Below are 20,769 nucleotides of genomic sequence, written 5' to 3'. Positions count from 1 at the left end.
TACATCCTACTACTGATTTTTAAAATAGCTGGATTAGTAGGCGAGCTAATAGCCAGGGAGTTATCATCTGAGAAGCTTCTTGCAGGTAGCATCAACGTCATGAAAAACAAACGTGTCATACATGTGTTGCCAGTCCTTCCTCAGAATTCTTCTCCACATAGAGTTCCAGGCAGATGCTACTAATCAGTTGGATTTGGCACATGAGGGGAAGCCTACCTGCTATGCATGGCAACTAAGTCCCATCTAGAATGAGCATCCCGGTTTGCAGAAGCTTATGGAGGCAACGCTCAGGTGGGGAGAGAGCACTGCCGTGTCTGGCTACCAGGAGGCCACATGGCGCTGAGCCAGTGGTGCTCTCTGCAAGCCTACTGTGCAGAGGGGAGAGTCACTCCCTGATTTGGTGCTGCGTCATTTCTGGACTACAGCAAAAGGAGAAGGGCATTAAAGCTAAGAAGCTTGTGGCTGAATAGAAAACAAATCTGTTTAAACTGAGAGAGTAGAAGGAGGACTTTGCTCCCCTTGACATCCTGACATTTTTCCACCTGCACACATGTAGCAGGCTCGAGGAGGGCGGAGTCTGCCTTTCATGACGACTGACCATCAGGCATGTCAGGAAAGCATGAGGACCATATGAAGACCTGGTCCTAACCGACAATATGTTACCTTCTGTTCTGCATTTATTACTAAAGAGCATAGCCTTCAGAAGTGAGGCAATAAACCCACTTGAACAGATGATTTTTTCCTCTCCACCACATTTAGTTTCTCTCTTCAATTGGAGGAATAAAATTTAGGGTCATAAATGATAGGACACATAACCCAGAAACCCAAGAGAGTTATTGAATGGTGGTAAACACTGAATCTGGCAGCTGTTGTCACTGCAGAGTTTTGATGGATTTTAATGTCGAGGCTAAATATTTAAAGGAAAAATAAGTCTCTCCTGAAGGAAATGAAGTTCTGAAGGTTCTGTGTAGAATCATTGCTTCCTGTACTGGCATCTACTGTATTTAAGCAAGTTCCTTCTCTTGGGTGTTGGCATAACATTTTATGTGTAAAATACATAGTTAAATGCTATTTAAATCAGCCCATTCTTTAAAACATCTACTTGTTTTCTCATTGGCTACCAGTGACTCAAAGTATTTAACCATGTCAAATGTAGACAACTTGCCTTCAGAACATCCTTGAAGCATATGGAAGAAAAGCAATCTTTATAGGATTTTAAATCACTGCTTCTTCTTCTTTTTTTTTTTTTTTAATTGAAGAAGTACTTAATTTCCTCATTAGGCTTCACTACTTCCTCACCTTTTTAGCTTTGATGTAGTTATTCTCAAATGAATATTTTAGTTCTATGGTGCCACCATCTACACTAATAAAAGAGAAAAATGCAAATTGACCGTACCTCCACGACGATCACCAGCCAATCAGTAGTGAGTATGCAAATTAGCCCAACAAAGATGGTGGGTTAATTTGCATGTGCAGGCGCCAAGCAGCTGGGGGTGGGCGGCGCCAAGTGGCCTGGGTCCTGGGAACAGGCGCCAAGCCCGCAGCCTCCCGGGACCATCGCTGCCCCCAGGAAGCCAGGGCGGTTCTGCCAAAGCAGCCTTCCTGGGACCATCACTGGCCCCGGGAGGCCAGGACGGCCCCGCCAAGCAGCCTGGGAGCACAGGCCGTGGCCCAGCACAGGCCTGGAGTAAAACGTGGACAGCAAGTCCTTTCAGTATATTTGGGGCATTAGAGGCCCACAGAATGATCATTTCCTTTTCTATGAAACACATAAATCTGAAACACTATTTACAATTAAATAAGTTCCATATATTTTGACATTTTACAGCCCTGGAAAGTTACATATAATGATCAGCAAAGTGAGAAGATGAAAAGAATTTTTAGGCTTTTAAAGATGTAACTAATTTCTGTCTAGAAGACACACCAATTCAAAAAGTGATGGTTTTATTGTCCTATAGGACATTAGCCAGATTGTATCTAATTTAGCAGTTTTACTTTAGGCTGCAGGCTCCTCCCTGGCCGGGGCCCAGGTCAGGGCTCATGTAGGAGGCCACCAATCAAAGTGAACCTCTCACATTGATGTTTCTCTCTGTCTTTCCCTCTCTCTTCCAGCTCTCTAAAAATCAATGGAAAAATATCCTCAGATGAGGATTAAAAAAAAAAAAAAAAGGAAAGAAATAAAGAAATGTCATATCCTATGAAAGAGACATCTTGAAAATGCCTAAAGAAAGTTGTCATTTTTTCATGGTGAAGGGACTGGAGTCCATGTTGATGAAAACACCTTGGCGGCTGTGGTGGCCAGAAGTGGCAGCAGCAGCAAGGTGATGGGGGTGGCGCCTTCCCCTGATCAGCCAGATTGCCTCCTGCAGAGGGAGGCCTACTGATGGCTTAGGCTCGCAGGGAGCAGGCCTAAGCCATCAGTAGGACATACCCTGAGGGCTCCCGAACTGTGAGACGGGGCAGGGTGGGCTGAGGGGACCCCCCCCCCAGTGCACGAATTTGGTGCACCGGGCCTCTAGTTTAAAAATAAACTGAATGATAAGAGTTCCACCTTTTCCCCAAGAGATTTCACAAATGGCTTATAGCGAACTCACTAGCAAGCAGGGGACATGCAGGGTGCCTGCCACTTAGCAGCTGCAGTGTGACCCCAATTCTGAATCTGAAGCCCCATCTATCCAGCCTTATCATCTGGCCTCACAGTGACACTAAGGGACATGTTTGGTACTGAATCCAGCCTGGAAAAGCCAGCCCTGTCTCTTCTCTCTCACACCCATTCTATTTGATCATCCATGAAAGAACTCCAATACTTTATTTAAGAGACTTAAAGTAATGAATTCTATAAGTGTCATGTGAAAAACAATCATTGCTGTTTGCCTTAAGTTTCCCCTTTTGCGTTTTAAGGATTCCTGTCACTTTTAGGATTTACCATAAGCATTTACCATAAGCATGCCCTGCATGATGCTTATCATAGTTCTCCAGAACCCCAATTACTTTTAGACCTACTTCATGTGCCTTTAGTTCTGTAGCTCTTACAACTCACCAAGGGCCGTTGCCCCTACCAAAAGCAAACAGTAAAGAACTTGTAGCCACTGTGGGAAAGTATTTACCTACTGAATGGCGCGGGACTTCTGTGCTCCCTACAGCTGGGGCCGCAGCCTGCTGGTTGGAAATTAAAACTGGAGCCTTCATAAACATTGGCACGAAGGTGACATTTACCCTCAGGTCAGGGGAGTAGAGGAAAGAGGCTCTGGTGTCAAGTGGACTTGACCCATTTATCCTCTCTAAGCTGCAGGGCCCTCACCTGTAAAAGGGGAAGGATCACCCTTGCCCAGAAGGGTGAGAACTGACTGAAATGACGCATGTAAACTGACGGTGCTTGCTTGGCACAGAGTGATGCGAGAGAACTATCACCAATGTGGTCACACTCATCCATATTTTTTAGGACACTCACTGAGATAATGCACAACTTCACAGCTTGACTGGGTACAAGGGTGAGAAGCTAAGCCGCCATGGCCTAATGTAGTGCCCTTCTTTCTACCGTATTTTCTCCAAAGTCTGACAAATACTGGGTGTTCTTCTTTACTTTCTGACCTTTGCTCCCCCTCACCTTTACTCTCTTCTCACAAACGGCTTACTGGTCTTCCTTCTGTCAGCCCTGGAGACATTTCTCCGTAATGCTTCTGCATCTACATATACTTGCTCCATTTCAAAAATGCATTAACGAGTATGACCAGGTTAAATACATTTTCTCGTAGTGTCCCCCGCTATTTGTGCTTTACTTTTAACATGCTTTAAGTTCTCCCAGATATCACAGTTACTGAATCTTAGAACTCTAAGACTGTTGGACACTCTTTTGAAGATGAGGAAACAGGTCTGCAGAGGTCCCACGACCCCTACCCCATCATCCAATACACCAGACACCGATGTCGGCACCACACTGCCTCTGTAACTTTCAAAAGAGCCGCTAAGCCCCCAGCCATTGTGGCCTTCCTTCTAAATTATGTTAAAACGAAGCCTGGAGACATGAACTTACATATTTACAAGATAGTTCAAACCTTTTATCTGTTTGCATAAGAGAAATTTACCTAGGAGTGTGTTGCTTTTTAAAATGACTCAAGAAAAGTTATGCAGATCCTGAGATCCGCTTCCTGTGTGATTCACTGCGGGTTATTAAATGATTGTCCTTGATGGTATTACAGACACGGGCTTTTATTTCCTGCCAGTTGATTGCATCTTCCCTCTAGAGAGTCATGCTTCTAATCTTCAGATGGCAGTGTGTATTTTTTCCCTGAGAACTGAGATAACAAAAAGCATCTTTAATTATTCAAATCTTATCATTCACCAGCTTACTGTTTTCAATAAAAATCAGAATTACCAAGTGGCTTTTTGTTTGTTAGTTTTTACAAAGTCAGCAGCACATCTCTCTTCCTCTCTATTTAACTCCTTAGGTTTTAATGGGTTCTCTTTTTTAATAAATGGTTTTTCCTTCCTCTGCCTTGATCAAATAAATGCTTGTATTTCTGCTTTATTGTTCCTTAAGTTAATGTGCACTGCACGCAAGCAAACCAACAACCACAAAACGCAAAGTGTTTCTTTAATGGAATTATTTTCTGATGCACAGGGTGTCTGTTTGGACAACGGGGACATCATGATGCCACCCACATCCAAGTTTATGGCACCTTTGTGATTGGGTAACCCCTGGTATTTCAACTCTCAACACAGGATAGAGTCACAGTCCCTAATCACTTTTTACGAATATATGTCCTCGCATATTACCTACCTGTATTCTCTTGTATTCTTACTGACACGGTCTGCCTCTAAGTTTCCAATCTTCAGATTCTCTCCACAAGGGGCAGAGAAAGCGGACCCCACAATTTCTAAACCATATAAGTGTGTATTTATGTTCCCTCCTAAGATGCTTTCCTTTTTTCTTTAAAAAGGAAACCTTAATATTTAAGTCCTTGACTTTGTATCATGTCCTAAATGTCCTCTTATCTTTCAACAGTGCAATCCATTTGTTTTAAATGCAGTCATTTTCCCTTTTTTATAGGATACCACAGACTATGTTGCCTACGTAGCTAAAGATCCAGTTAATCAACGAGGTATGGAAAGCAACTTCTAGATTTTCTTAAGAGCTGCTGTATACCAACTTTAAAGAGCGATCAACTGCTGTTTTCAATATACAGAGTGATGGGGATCACTAGAGTGCTGTGTTGGGTTCTGGAAACACTATGTAAATTTGAGTTGGAAATAAATAGTAGAGCAAAGTAGAAAAAATATATACACACAGGTGGATTTAAATCCCAGTCATGTGAGAGATCCATAAACCAAAAGTCTTATCTATTTTTTAATCAAAAGAAAAGCTGTTTTGACTATGATAGAAAGAGCTGGACATCTTCCGTGGACAAATGAATTACAGATAATTAGCCTCAGAGTGTGTGTGTGTGTGTGTGTGATGAACCTGTGCACCTGCTGTTCAAGAGCCTGGCATGTCACTTTGAGTGCTTGACTTCTCTTTTGGATCTCAGTTTAAATGTCTCTCCTTCAGAGGGACTTTGGTTGAGCGCCTCCTCTCTCCAGTCAGCCTATTCCACTCTGCTGCACTTTATTTCTCTTTTTATTAACACTTCTCCCACATTTTTATTCTTTTATTTACTCACTTACTGATGTGTTTTATGTCTGTGTCTCCTACTAAGGCTCCATGAGGACAAGAACTATTTTTTCCTCCTAAGCATTCATCGCAATGCTTAGCACATAGGTGGTACCCAATAACTATTTTGTTGAATGGCTGAGTGAACGGAAGAATGAGTTGCTTGGATTTCTTGTCTCAGAATTTAGCAAGGTATCCAAGAAACTCATATCCTAGCAGCACCTTGGGTCAAGGGCCTGATGTTCCTTAGGTCATTGGACTTCTCTAGACAGAATGGTTAGTATTGCTTCTCATCCCTAACTCTGGATCCTTCAGGCTCTGCGTAGGGATGGGTGTGAGGATGCTTCTCCTCCTTAACCAGAACCCATCAGTTGGGCAGCATCCTCTGCCATCCCAGCGCTAAGTTTGTCCCAAGATGTTTATTACGTACATATGGAGTAGAATTTGGAAATTCAAAGAGATGTAAGGCCCTGACTGGTTTGGCTCAGTGGATAGAGCGTCGGCCTGTGGATTGAAGGGTCCCGGGTTCGATTCCGGTCAAGGGCATGTACCTTGGTTGCGGGCACATCCCTAGTAGGGGGTGTGCAGGAGGCAGCTGATCGATGTTTCTCTTACATCAATGTTTCTAACTCTCTCTCCCTCTCCCTTCCTCTCTGTAAAAAAAAAATCAATAAAATATATTATATAAAAAAAAAAAGCTGTAAGACACAGAGGTGGAAATCTATATGGCATGCCGGGGAGCAAGTGAATAGAAGATAGAAGAATGTAGATTGTACATGAAGAAAAATGTCTAAAAGGCATCGAGAGGGCACATAGAAGAGAGCTAATAAGCAGGGACTTAATCCTGCGGGCGAACGGGTGGAGAATGCTGTTCACCAAGGAGAGTTTCCGGAAGGCTGGGCAGCAGGATGCAGGAGGTGGAGTCAGAGCGAAACCTCCAGGCAGGGGGGTCCTACAGCAGGAAGCTGTTGGAACGGTCAGAAATGATATTGTGGGGACCAGCTGCTGGCACCTAGCAGATGCTCAGTAAATGCTTGCCAGAAGAACAAGGCCCGGATAAGATGGAGAGGAAGGAACAGGTGGTGAATGCTATGCAACACTTCATTGAAATGGACTCACTCTGAATGATAGGATGAAGAACAGATAAGTGGGCAGGAGAGACAGGAACCAGGGAAGGGAGACGGGGGTGTAGAAGGAGGCACAACAAAGGATACCAGAAAAGAGCAACCTCTTTGAATTAAGCCTGGACTTCCCAGCGATGACGGCCTCCTGTTTTCAGGAAGGCCCCTGAACAACAAAGCCTTTGATCTCGAGCTAAAAAGGACAGGGTGAAAGGAAGAACTAATCAGGAAATCTAGATGCTCAGTAACTTTGCCATCAGGCACCGACTATCCCTGGGCATGCCATTGCTCCCCAGTAAATGGTGGTGAGAAAGGCAGGGATTAATGCCGGTTGGTGAGGGCAATGGCTAAAGAGGACCTGCCTGCTTGCGGATATCCCCTTTGCTTAAACGAGACAAGAGAGGCAGAGACCATGGCCATGTGGCTCATTCACTCGGAGAGATCCCACTCTGGTGTTTGAGTAATCCATCAGAGCCCAGCTGCTTCAATGGGACCCGCAGGGACCCTGGCTGGGGATTCTGAAAAGTCATCTGTGGGAAAGCTGACTGAGTTCATGGCTGGGATTTGAGAGACAGTTCAAATAGGGTTCAGTTTTTTCTTTCTTTAGCCTCAGACTGTGTAGAAAATAAGAAATATGCTGGAGCCAGACAGGCTGGGTGGGAATCCTAATTCTTCCATCGTCTCACCATAGGACCTTAGTCAAGTGGTTTCACATCCTTGGACCTCCATTGCTTTAAGTGGGAATAGCACATCTACTTGCTGGTGGTGCTGGGAGGAGTAACTGAGATAACACACAGACAGCATCCTTTCCTTTTCGTCCTCACCTCATCATTCCTGTTTAGGGAAACGGGTCTATCTAGTAGATAAACGACTAAAAAACATAGGGTGATTTTCTTGGATTGAAAGTTAGTACCTCTCCATCACTTATTGCTCCTTTTCCTATCCCTTTGCCCCTTCTCGTATCTTGGTTATAGAAACCTCTGTGAGTAGCCACTCTGTTCTCGACATACCCCTGCTCGCATGCCCCTGTGGGTTAATTCCTTTCCCCTCACCTGAGCCTCTGGGCTTGACTTTCTGCTCAGAGATACTGACAGTTATTGATTACATACGAATACACAAGAAGCTGAGCTGTGCAAGAAAGACAATTCCTGGCCACCATGGGCTCAGCATTTAGTGGGAGAGAGAAACATAACCTGTAGGATGTGCACAGAGAATGGGAGGGGTCAGGCCTAAAGGGCAGTGCCTGGAACATAGAGGTGCTGTCAGAATTTGTGGGAGAAATGAATAAAACACAGGCCATGGAGCTAGGGATTATGTGTTTGGATGGTGTGTGTGCATGTGTGTGTGTGTGTCAAGGTGGGGTTGCAGAGAAAAGGTAGAAGGAGGGGAGCCGTGGCTGAGCAGATAGGCCAGAAACAGATGGTGCAGGGGTCTGAATGCAGGTTAAAAGGTCATTCAGAATCATTGCAGATTCTGAACTTCATAAAAATTACTCTGGCTTTTGTCATTCTATTGCAATGGTAAAATGATGACTTTCCTGGCATTTGTATCTGTAACAGTGCCCTTGGGCAGAAAAGCAGTCTGGAACCGTACAGTCCGGTTTGGAGGCCATCTCACTAGTTCTAAGCTGCCCTGGGGAGGAAGAGCCTGTTTGGACAAATTTGTAAACTAATAGTACTGGGGAACTGCTCAGATATGAGGGCCGATGAAGAAATAGAAATCAGGCCCGGACGGCATGGCTCAGTGGTTGAGCTTTGACCTATGAACCAGAAGGTTGCAGTTTGATTCCCGGTCAGGGCACATGCCTGGGTTTCGGGCTCAATACCCAGTGTGGGGGGTGCAGGAGGCAGCCAATCAATGATTCTCTCTCATCATTTATGTTTCTATCTCCCTCTCCCTTCCTTTCTGAAATCAATAAAAACGTGTGTGTGTGTGTGTGTGTGTGTGTGTGTGTGTGTGTGTATAAAAGAAATAGAAATCAGATAGCTCTGAGGACTTAATGTGCTACTTTATGCAGTGAAAGTATCTCAATGCCAGGCTTATAGTAAGTATTCAACAAATGGTAGTTATTATCACTATCCTCTGTGGTTTGGAGTTACATTGCCACTAAAGGAACAGGGATTTTTACAAATAGAAAAAAGACAAAAAACCAATAAAAATAGGGCCCCCCAAAAGGGGAAAAAAACAGTACCATTTATTGTGTGCTCTCATATGCCAGGGGCATTTTATCTGCACTGTCTCATTTCATCCTCACAGCAACCCTGGAGGGTAGGTATTACAATTATTCCTTTTTACAAATGCAAATACTGGAGCTGAGAAAAATTAGGCGGCTTTCCTAAGCTCACCCAGCCAATAAGCATCGGCCCGAGTCCAGATCCTGAGCACAGGTTTATACAAGGACATTGCGTGGATCCAAGAAGCATTTAAAAAAATTTTAAAGTTTAACCTCATTAGCAAGCAAAGGCACACAAATTATAATTTGATATCATATTTCATCTTCAAATTTCAAACATCGCTATAAGTAATATGTGGCGTAGAGTAGCAGTTACTCCTGAACACTTCTAGTAGGAGGGTGGGTCCATATGTTTTGCAGAGCAATTTGACAATTTGCATCAAAACTTTAAAAAAATAATTTTGAACCATCAATTTCACTTCTAAGGGAAGAATGAGGGCATGCACAAAGATTAAGCAGTAAAGATCATTGGCATATATTATTTATGTAATGGGAAAAATCAATATTAATGAATAGCAAATTATTTAAATGAATTCATAGACTGTCCTACTGTACAGCAATTAAAGCTAGTGTTATAGAAGAATAAATAATGACATGGGGAAATATTCAAAATATTATTAAGTGCACAAAGCAGGTTATGAGACAATGTGTATAATATGAGCCTATGTAATTTTTTGGAAGTAGATATACATAGAAAAGAGATTGGAAAGGCACATGCCAAAATATTAGTTGTAGTTATCTCTGAATAGTAAGACTTTATGTAATTTTAGTTTATTCTTGGTGTCTTTTTATCTAAAACATCTACAATGAATATTTGTTACATTTATAAAGGGTAAAGTGTTTTGAATTCTTAAATAAATATAAAAATAACAGAAACAGAAAGACAATGTTATAAAATTACCCAGTGGGTTTGGTTCATCCAGGGGGAAATGTTCAGCAGAGAGGAGAATCCTGGGGGTGAGAGGGTGATAGTGGTGGGTAGAAGCAGGCAGAGAGAGAGAGAGAGAGACAGAGGAAGCCATAGAGAGAATATGAGATTATGCCTTCGGTGGGAGCTTGGAAAAACTACAACTTCTTTGCTCTAAGGATGAGTGAGGTCACCGAAGGAGGAACCAGGAAGAAGAGGCAGAGGGTGTCAGGGAGCGGGAGAAGGCCGAGGGACAGTGGAGAGTCAGAGGAGTAGTCAGGGGAGGGGAGAAAACCAGGAGAGGAGTGGCACCGAAGAAGGAGGAAGAGCAAGGTTCTCTGGGAGAGGACACTCTGGAATGTCTCATACTGAAAAGGAGTTTAAAGTGGATGGAGGTGGAAAATGCCATTCAGGCCAGCATTACCAGGCCGTTGGTCACCTTAGGAAGCATGCTGTCAGTGGACTGGCAGCAGCAGGAGCCGGACCTCAGGGATGGGCACGTGGCTGATAGGAAGTGGAGCCGGGCAGAGGAGGCTGGCTTCATGCTAATAATCTTGAATGTCCCCACTGTCTCCTGCTTGCTTCGTTCACTTTTAGCATTAGTGCATTCAAGCCACTTTTTCCCGTCTTGGCTAGGACCCTTCGGTGAGCTCCTCATTTTATAAAAGGCCTTTTCTGTAGAAAAGGTAAGTTCCAGTAAGAATGTTTTGAGTTTACTTAGTGACTAATACAGCCTGCCCCTGCAATTGCCACAAATGAGGAAGTCTCTTCCCCTCTTATCCAGGAGAGGTAAAATTTTCTCTGGACCTAGTCTGTTAAGAGGCCCCGGTTTACCTGGACTACCTGCACACATAGTAAGGCCATGGTTCTGAGTCTCTGAAGAAAGTAAAAAAAAAAGAAAAAAGAAAAAGAAAGGTGGTAAAACCAACTTAACTTAACCCATTTACTTAGGTTTATAGTTACAAAAATACATGCACTACTGCCCTGCTCACATTAGTTGAGTATGGACTGACTGGCTTGCTTCTGCAGGCCCGTTTCTTCCGTAGAGATGGTGGGCCCCAGGCTTCGACCCCACAGCACCATCTGGTGGTTAATCTGAGAAGCTGCACTTTTCAATTTCTTGTTTTCTAGTAACAACAACAAAAGCCCCCCCCCCCCCCCCCCCCCCGAAACAACCCCCAAAACCTAGTGTATTAAAAACAAATATAAATCAGTAAAGAATAACCTGCTATCCTTGAAGAATAGTGTCAGCCTTTTGTTCATGACTATCTCATTAGGAAACCCAAAGTAAAAGACAAAAGGAAATGAACCTAAGATTCTTTTAAATTTTGCTTAATATAGTACCTGATACCCCAGCGTCTATCTGGCTGCCAGTGGAGTGAAAAGAACACAGGTTTGCATCTGATTCCAGTCAAGGAGATCAAAGCTCAGGCCTCCAAGCAAAGTTATCAGATCACTGGAAAATTCTTTTCTGGGAATTGGGACTTTTTACAGACTTGTCTTTCTTCCTTCCATTAGCTGAAGACTGGGCAATTCTTGGCCAAACTGGCCGCTTACCTGAGCTTTTGGAGGCCTGTCTCACCCTGGGAAGTGGGCATATCTGTATGTGATTTAAAGCCCATCCCTACTCCGGCCCATGGCCAGCTTAAAAAAGAGCCAAGGCCACATCCACAGAGCAGCACGTCCTGTCAGCCACCAAGACGTGTGTGTTCCACGAAGCGCGGAGGCCGCACCGGACTTCGCCCAGGCCAGCCTGTTGGTCCAATGCTGTTTCTTCCATGGAGACAGGCACCTCTGGTTTTCTTTCTTTCTGTTTAATCTTCTCAAAACAGTAATATGGCCGTAGCAGGGTTATCCAAAGTGAAGCAGACACTTAGGTTGGTAGCCTCAGCCTGGGAACAGGACCAAACCCTCAACGTAACAGAACGAGAAAAGCTGAGAGAAATGAAACGTATTAGCGGGATATGAGAGGTGGTGGAGGACGGCGGTGGGATTGGTTGATGCATTCATTCCTGGGCCCCCCACGTGCCTGGCCCTGCTCCTCAGAGGGTGTAAGGGGCTGCCACCCAGGAAGGGTGCAATTCCTGTAAAGCGGCAGGGACTTCAGAGATCACCCAGGGCCCTGCCTTGGCAGGTGAGGCCCTTGCCGTAGAGCAGCTTATTCGGGGTCACGCAGATCGTAGTGTAACTGGAACCTGAACTTGGATCTGAATCTTTTCATAGAGTTCTTTTAACCATCCTTGTTCTCTCATTCCTCTCATGGGAGGCACGCTTTAGTTACCCTCCTTTCCTTCCTTCCTTCCTCCTTCCCTCCCTTCCTTTCTTCTCCCTTTCATTCATTCGTTCATTTATATTTGCATTTTCTGCCTCTCTCATTATCTTCCCCATGTTTATCTCTAGATATCTCCTTGATTCTAAGAAAAAAATAAAATTACAAAAATTTTTGTCTCCATTTCCATATGATTTCTGATCTTTTCTTCGTGTTTGGACCAAGAATTTATGGGGTGAAAAACAAAAAAATTCCAGTGAATTGTCTTTTTTTTTTAAAAAAATCACAATGTAAAATTTTTTTTTTTTTTTTTGCTCAGCTAGAGGCTACATCTCCAAGGGCACTTTGTAGGTTTGAGGCTATGAGGCCTGACCAGGAAGGAGGAGAGCATTCCCCAAAGACCATGCAGTCACTTGCACCAGTCAGTGCTTGAACGACCTGCCCCACTATTGGGGCTCATTGTAGGTCTTATTTTAATAAAATTGAAGACAATTCCTCACAGTAGAATTATTTATGTGATTCGGGAAAATCAGAATTTATTCCATCAAAACATGTTTTTGAAACACTTATGCATTGGTCGCTATGTGAAGATACTGTAGAGAAAAAGAAGGGGTCATGAAATGTCAGTCTAAAGATAGAGCAAACGCTTTCCTTTGGTAGAAAGGATATAAAATTATAGATATTCTCAATTGTGTTTTCAAAACCGTAATTAGCTCCTAGTCTACTTCAGGATCCAGGTTGCTTCTTGAAAGGGACAACTTTATAAGAAATGATCAATAACTCTTGGGGTTTTGACATCTAAGCATTGTTTGATTTTGTAATAGCACCCTGCCCCCCATCCCTTCCAAAAGTATTCAAATACATAAATCCTTTAAATAAACGTCAAACTAATCTAAAATGACAATTATCTGACATGTCTTTTTTAAAATATATTTTTATTGATTTAAGAGAGGAAGGGAGAGGGAAAGAGAGATAGAAACATCAATGATGAGAGAGAATCATTGATCGGCTGCCTCCTGCATGCCCCCCACTGGGGATCAAGCCCGCGACCTGGGCATGTGCCCTTGACCAGAATCGAACCCGGGACCCTTTAGTCCGCAGGCTGATGCTCTATCCACTGAGCCGAAACGGCTAGGGCAGCATCTGACATTTCTTGACATGATTATCAATGCTTGGCTAAGAAACACCAGTGTAGGTTCTACCATAACCTACTGTTATAGGCTCTTCAAGTTCAATCAGAGGTGAATGAGTTGCCTCTTACTTTAAGTAAATTCAACATTCTGTCCAAGACAATGCAAAGCATCAAACCCGGCTTCCACGTCAACACAGTTAAGCACTTCCATAAAGTCAGGCATCTCTCCTCTCCTCCCATGTCCCCTTTAGTCATTCTCTCATTCTCCCAGTGTTGGTTTTAGGGTTCCCAGGACCTACGATGCTTCCCCAGTATCTAACCCGATTCCCCATGCACTCAATCCTTTCCTGTTCTCAGAGAACAGCTGGGTTTTTACAACATTCGTGTACCTATTTAACCGTTATCAAGCTTTTCCTCAATTGTTCAGGCTATACAAACCAATATATATCTTAAAAAATTTCTCACGAGACATTGCCTCTATCTTGAAGTCATCCTCAGGACTCTTTCTAAGCCATTCTTATGAAACCTCCAATTCAACGAAACCTTCCTATTGCAAGACCCTAAGCCTGGCACCGACCTCTCACCGAGGCCAGGATGGCATTCCTGATGGAGGGGAGAGTGATTTCCAGCCCCTGAACACCAGCTCCTTTGTTGGTGGCATTCTGACAGCTGCCCCCTTCACGACTGGCTTCTCTAATTTGCTTGTGAAAACTAGCCCTTCCCAGTAACTGCTTCTCAGAGAAAGTGTCTACTACAACTTGTAATATCTTCTGATAATGCCATCTTCACAAAATCTTGATTCTGATGCTTATTGGAGGTAGTTTTTTTCGTAGGGTTCAATGATGGGGATTCCGGACCATCACTGATAGCAACCGGGCAAAGGGTTGGCTAGAGGAGGGGGTATTCTAAAGCCTTATCTTCACTAGTTGTTCATATCTCTTTTCGGGGAGAGGGGTGGGAGGTTTGGAAAGTTACCTTTTGTCAGTCTTCTGTAGCATCCCATGCCAGGACAAGGCTGAAAACCTCATCTTCCCTGCGGACTGCTGTCCTAAGCATTTCCTGTATTGAATTCCAGAGCTAACACTGACCTTGAGTATTCGTCAAAATTGTCCTACTTTTACAAAGATTATCCCAAAAATACCCACCTCGAGACCGAAATTTGTGTTTTGAGATATTTAGATATAGACTATGTGTGTTTCTGCTCCTGGATGTGTATGAAATAGGAGGTCTTGTTATACCACTTCAGAGCTGAAGAGAGCTTGTACCTCCTCCCGTTTATTCAATTACCAGGTCATATTCTGGAAGTATTTTGACTTTATATAATCTTCTCTTATCGAAAATTGGTTATAATTTTTTTGTATATCCTTTTGCAGCCTGCCACATATTGGAATGCCGCAACGGAATGGCCCAAGATGTCATAACTACCATAGGGCAGGCTTTTGAGCTCCGGTTTAAACAATATTTGAAAAATCCTTCTTTGAGTACTTCCTGTGAAAGGTCAGCCAACAGTTCTGTAATTATTTACTTACTATATTTTGTTTAATTTTAAAATGAATATGGCATTTTCCATTTTTCTTCCATTCATATTTGTCCAGATATTCCTCCTTGGTTTGTAACAAAATGAAAGAAGAAACTAAAAGTGAGAAGGGATCAGCCATGTTTCTCTGATGTTACACTACACTATGAATTAATTAAGTAGCATCATAAAATAATAAACATCAACAGATTTCTCAGATTTATTTCAACCCCAAATATCAGTAAAAACAAAATACATTGAGAAAGAAGAGCAAAATAGTAAGAGTCAAATGTCTATTGCAGGAATTGCTGTTGGGTTGTTCGTTTGCAGTGCAAATAGGTCACCTCTAAATGGTGGCTGGGGTGACATATACCATGACCCAAGGGTCTGGTTGTTCTGTCTCAGGCACAGAAAGGCTGCAATGAAAGCTGAACGTGTTCAGGCCGGTGGAATGTGGTGAGGCCCCTGGCTTGCAGAATTCACACCTGAGAAACAAAACCCTTGGGCTATCCTAAGCATGTGGACACCTTTCCCCCTAATTTGTCATTTTGGGTATCAACAAACACTGGGTTTGGAGCTCACCTTTTATGAGGTGGTTGAGGGCAGCAAAGGAGAAGTGGTTACCAGAAGGTGCAGATGTTGAATTTCTCCCAGGGTAGCTCTTACGGACTTAGTGCTGTCACTGTGTTGACATGTAATGAGCCCAACAAAACCGTGTGTGTTGTCAGTGGAATCGGCTCAACCCAAAAGGACTTGATTTATTTATTTTTTCATAAGAAACTTGTACTAATTCCAGTTTGGAAGAAAAGTACATTTGTTTTCTTGCCCTGTTTCAATTTAAAAAACAATGTATGTTTACATCAATCTACCTTATTGCCACATATGGTTCTGATATTTATTTATGAATCCCACATACTCCTGCAGACCTATGCAGACAAGGTAGCTGGCCGGAGCTTTTTAATTATTTTCCTCTTGGTTTACTAAACTGGGGCAGGCCCTCTGCCCAATATCTACATTTTCTTCGAGCAAAGCATTTGTGAAATGGTACCAAGCATGCTAAAGGTATCCGGGAAAACTTTGTATTTTTATATACCATTGACAAAAAATGTCTTACATTCAGGGAGTTCACATATTACATATATATTTTTTTAATTCCTGGGCATGGGAGGGAGACACAAAAGCATCACCCTTGTCACTTTGGTTGGCTTGTCCCACTTTAATTATCCACGGAAATCTAAACAACTCAGCCATCTGGTTGCTTCCATCCAGATGTTTGACATGGCTTAAGCACATCTGTAAACATACAACATGAATGCAGTGTTTTTCAGGATAATTTGTGTGGTTCTGACCCCTCTGCATCCCCTACAGCATTTGAATTCCCGCCCAGCCTCTTGGGGATTCTTTTTTGCCTTACAGTGAGGAGGTGCATATTGATGGCCATGCTGAGGAGAGAGACGATCATGAGTATTACAATGAAATACCAGGAAAGCAGCCACCCATGGGTGGTGTTTCAGACGTGCGGGTCAGAGTTCAAGCCACAGAACAGATGGCTTACTGCCCCATACGGTGTGAAAAGTTGTGCTATTTGGTAAGTAACGTTTTATTATGATTGGAACTAGCAAAGTGATTCTGTCCTTATCACTAGAGAGTTTAATTTGTGGGTTTCCAAATGCTAATTTAGAGAAAGTATCATCTTCCTCAGTACTGAGCCAGAGAGTGAATCATTGACAGGGCCTGGAGTAGATCATTTTTACTCCAATTCCCAACCTCAGCCTCCGCAGCTGACCTCACATCTCACTTCACTGGGAACCCCAGGGCAGTCCAACACACTATCTTCAACGTCCCCTTTCCCCGTCTCCAAGTCTTCCTACATTCTCCTTGCCTCTCTTCCTTAGTTACCGTCTCCACAGCTAGTCTTTCCCCGGGGCTCCTGATCCCACCCACCCATCCTACCAACTCTGTGCCCTTGTTCTGTCACCAGCCTCTGTCACCATCTGCATTCTCTCTCTGTCTACCGGTTCCTTCCCTTCTGTCTGCACAGAAACTTGGACTCCTCCAACACAACTAATAATGTCCTACCTCCTCCTCTTTCTTTTACCCGCAAACTTGTGGAAAAAAACCACACAACTATCTTTACCTACACTTTTAAGATCTGAACTCCACTTGACAAGTTGAGAGAAAGTACTTTTACAGCAGTCACCAATATTTATTTATTTATTTATTTATTTATTTATTTATTTATTTTTAGCCACCAATGGTTTAATTGCTAAACCTACTTCCTTCTCCAGTATTCTGAATTTGTCTCCAGCATTTGATACCTGTTGGCTGCCTTGTGTTTTCTTAGACCTCGTCTGTTAGCTTCTAAAACATTTCCATTGTGTGATGCTGATCCCACATCTCTAGTTGCTGTTTTCTTTCTTTTGTCAGGCTTTCCAATTTTTATTATAAATATTTTCAAATATACAGAAAAGTTGAAAGACTTATACGGTGAACACTCATAGACTCACCATCAAGATTCAACAGTTAACATTTTTCTATATTTGCTCTGTCACCCTATGTAGCCATCTATCCTCCATTCATCCATCTTATTTTTGATGCATTTCAAAGTGAGTTGCATCTTTTCTTTTCTGTCTTGTATTCTTGCATCCCCTTCCTCTGGGAAGCCAAGCCCCTGCCTCACCACCAGGAAGGCACTCTCCAATGCACTGCCCTGGCCCGATTTCCCCTGGGGCCTGACACCTGTGTTTGTAGTCCTCCAACTTCTCCTTCCAGCTATTACCTCTCTCGGCTGTGATGCCACAGGCATGAAGTTGCTTGTTTATATCAAGACTGAACTGAGCGTTTTCTCCTGGACTCCAATCCAGAGTCCTCTACTGATTTACTCATGTTAAAGAATGGCATTGCCACTCTTTCAATAATCTACAGGTTTTTTTGTTTTCCTCACACATTGAGCCCTATATCAACTCATCTTAGAGACCTAGGATTCTATGTCTTTTGAATATACCCAGCCTTTTCCACTCCTAGCACATCTTTCTTAGTTCTAGTCCTCACTTGCCCAGATGATTCTGAACGCCCCTTCTTTATCTCTAATTTCATGCCCCCAAACGCTCCCGCACGAAACCGCTGGATTATCTTCCTGAAGCACAGACACCCCTTCTTGAAGGCATCCCTGGGTCCCATCCCATTCGAGCACGAGATGTTTAAGGATGAAAGCGAGCCTGGCACCAGCCCCAGCAGAGTAGGGCTGCAGCCTGCCATTCACAGTTCGATAGAGGCTTGCCAAGTGGCCGGTGTTTAGACAAGTGTCCTGGAAATCACACCTTCTCGCTGAGCCTTGGACCGAGTCCTGGAATGTGACCTCCCAGCAGAAGGAGTGTCCCTCAGGGTGTGCCTGGTGGTGGCAGCTGTGATGACCCTCACCGCCATCTCTGCGGCCCCCAACAACGCACCACTGAAAGGAGTCTACACTCCTCACCCCAAACCCCAGTTTCCTTTTTTCACCTGCCAGGCACTTCCTGTATCAGAAAGTGAAGTTGTCTGCCGGGAGTGTTATTCCCTGCTTTGTGTATTTTGGGGAAGTTCAGGAAGGGATGCTACGAAGCTAAATGTCTCACGATGTCTTGTCCCTGCAGCCTGGGAACTCCGAGTGCAGCAGCGTCTACGAGAACTGTTTGGAGCAAAGCAGGGCAATCGGTAGGTACAGTCGCCCTTCCCCACCGGCCACTCTCCCTACTCCTTTCATGTCACGTGGTCATGTGTGGACCTTGCTGTAACACTTGATGGGAAAGGCAGGTGCATATACGGAACACATTCTGCCTCGGCTACAGGCTTCTGCGTTCTGAGAGACCCGGGGGGGGGGGGGGGCCGCATGCGGGTCCCTCGGGAGGCTCGTGTTTCTCCCTCTATCGCACTGTCCTCCTGTCTCACGGAGCCTCTCACTGCTCTGACACAAAGGCTCGCCCTGGAAAGGTGCTTTCTCTGACTCCCACTTCAAAGATCAGGGATGGGCTAATGTGAAAATGAGTGCTTGTCAAATCCACCAGGATTTAGAGAAAACCTTTATTTCTGCTTGGCAAAGGGAACAAAGAGAAATCTGAAACGTGAGTCCCGATCTGGGTCCCACCCACCCCAGACCTGCCAGGGCGTTAAATGTCTGATGACTGCTTGTGGTTATTGACATAGGGCGTAGCTTTTCCGCAGCACAGGTGCAGGGCATCCACTCTCAGATTGGAAACTATTTTCATAAAAACAAGGTATACTGACAGATAGTCGTTTCATGCTTATAAATGGTTGAAAGTATTTATTCATTAATGTGTTCATTTGGGAAGGAAAGTTTTGCAGCTTTACAGGGGGAGATAACAGGACAGTGAAAACAATACAGGGGAAGGCAGAGCTGGATGACCACACGTAGGGACGCAAAGGAAATTAGCAGGAACTTGCCCTGTAGAAGGTAGTCACTCCCAAGGATACTTTGGTATTTCTGATGGAATTATGCCAATGTAATCTATTAATTTTATTATTTTTATGCAGTGGGGAAAGCATGAGGATTTATGGTTTGGGGTATAGCTATGATTACCACCTTCCCCCAACCTGCAAAAATACTAGGAGTAGTGAGTAATGCAGTAATTAAAATTCTTCAAAAGCATGGCTTCTTTTGATAGAAATTAAAATTTCATGCTATTCTTTAAAGTTATTTAAATTTTTAAGTGAATTCTTAATGATCCGACTAAAACAAATTAGATGAATGGTAAATGTCTTTTTAACACTATGCTCCCTGCCTTAACAAGTTTGGCTCAGTGGATAGAGCATCGGCCCATGGACTGAAGGGTTCAGGTTCAATTCCGGTCAAGGACATGTGTCTCGGTTGCAGGCTTCATCCCTGGCTCTGGTTGCGGTGTGTGCGGGAGGCAACCGATCAATGTGTCTCTCTCACATAGATGTTTCTCTCTCTCTGTCTCTCCCCATTCCTTCCACTCTCTCTAAAAATCAATGGGGAAAAATATCCTCGGGTGGAGATTTAAAAATAAATAAAACTATGGTCCCTGTGAGCTATAATTGCTCCCTCCCTCCCTCCTTTCCCTTTCTCTGGAAACCCCTCACCTAAGGACCCCATTTTCCACATGTGCTGAAGCTCCCTGGAACTGTCTCCATGCTCTGCCTTGATCTCATTGTATAGTCTTCACTAGAGGCCCGGTGCACGAAATTTGTGTACTTGGTGGGGAGGGGCGGCTCAGCCTGGCCTGCGCCCTCTCACAATCCAGGAACTTTTGGGGGTTGTCCGACTGACGGCTTAGGCCACCTAAGCCATCAGTCGGACATCCTTAGTGCTGCCACAGAGGTGGGAGAGGCTCTTGCCATCCATGAGCCCGGCTTCTGTCTGAGTGGTGCTCCCCCTGTGGGAGCACACTGACCACCAGGGGGCAACTCCTGTGTTGAGCGTCTGCCCCCTGGTGGTCAGTGCACATCATAGCGAATGGTCGTTTTGCCGTTGGGCCAAATCTGGCTCTCTGACATCCCCCGAGGGGTCCCAGATTGCGAGAGGGCACAGGCCAGGCCGAGGGACCCCACCGGTGCACGATAGGGGCTGGTGAGGAACACGGGAGGTTGGCCAGCCGGGGAGGGACTGCAGGAGGGCTCCAAGGCATGTCCAGCCCGTCTTGCTCAGTCCCAATCAGCCGGACCCCAGCAGCAAGCTAACCTATTGGTCGGAGCGTCTGCTCCCTAGTGGTCAGTGCACATCATAGTGACTGGTCTACCAGTCAACTGTCTTCCCCCTGGTGGCCAGTGCATGTCATAGTGACTGGTTGAGCAGCCTTAGCATATCATTAGCATATTACACTTTGATTGGTTGAACCGCCAACCAGATGACCGGACACTTAGCATATCATTTTATTATATAGGATTTCTTAAACAATTCACTCAATGCCTCTTTACTGTCCTG

At 44.1% G+C, this 20,769-nt stretch overlaps 1 protein-coding gene across 2 annotated transcripts in view; it reads left to right on the top strand.

The window, feature by feature from the left end:
• SHC4 (SHC adaptor protein 4) overlaps nt 1–20,769 on the top strand; it is a 117,412-nt gene that overhangs the window by 76,954 nt on the left and 19,689 nt on the right. For both annotated transcript variants that reach the window (XM_079769816.1, XM_079769815.1), the window contains 4 exons: nt 5,051–5,102; nt 14,686–14,809; nt 16,245–16,416; nt 18,461–18,521. In XM_079769816.1, coding sequence (XP_079625942.1) covers nt 5,051–5,102; nt 14,686–14,809; nt 16,245–16,416; nt 18,461–18,521 — 409 coding nt within the window. The remainder of the gene's footprint in view (nt 1–5,050; nt 5,103–14,685; nt 14,810–16,244; nt 16,417–18,460; nt 18,522–20,769) is intronic.

The sequence above is a fragment of the Cnephaeus nilssonii genome, assembly GCF_951640355.1.
Source record: "Cnephaeus nilssonii genome assembly, chromosome: 4".
Taxonomy (NCBI): Eukaryota; Metazoa; Chordata; class Mammalia; order Chiroptera; family Vespertilionidae; genus Cnephaeus; species Cnephaeus nilssonii.
Note: the sequence above shows the minus strand (reverse complement) of the source record. Positions and strands in the feature narration are given on the sequence as shown.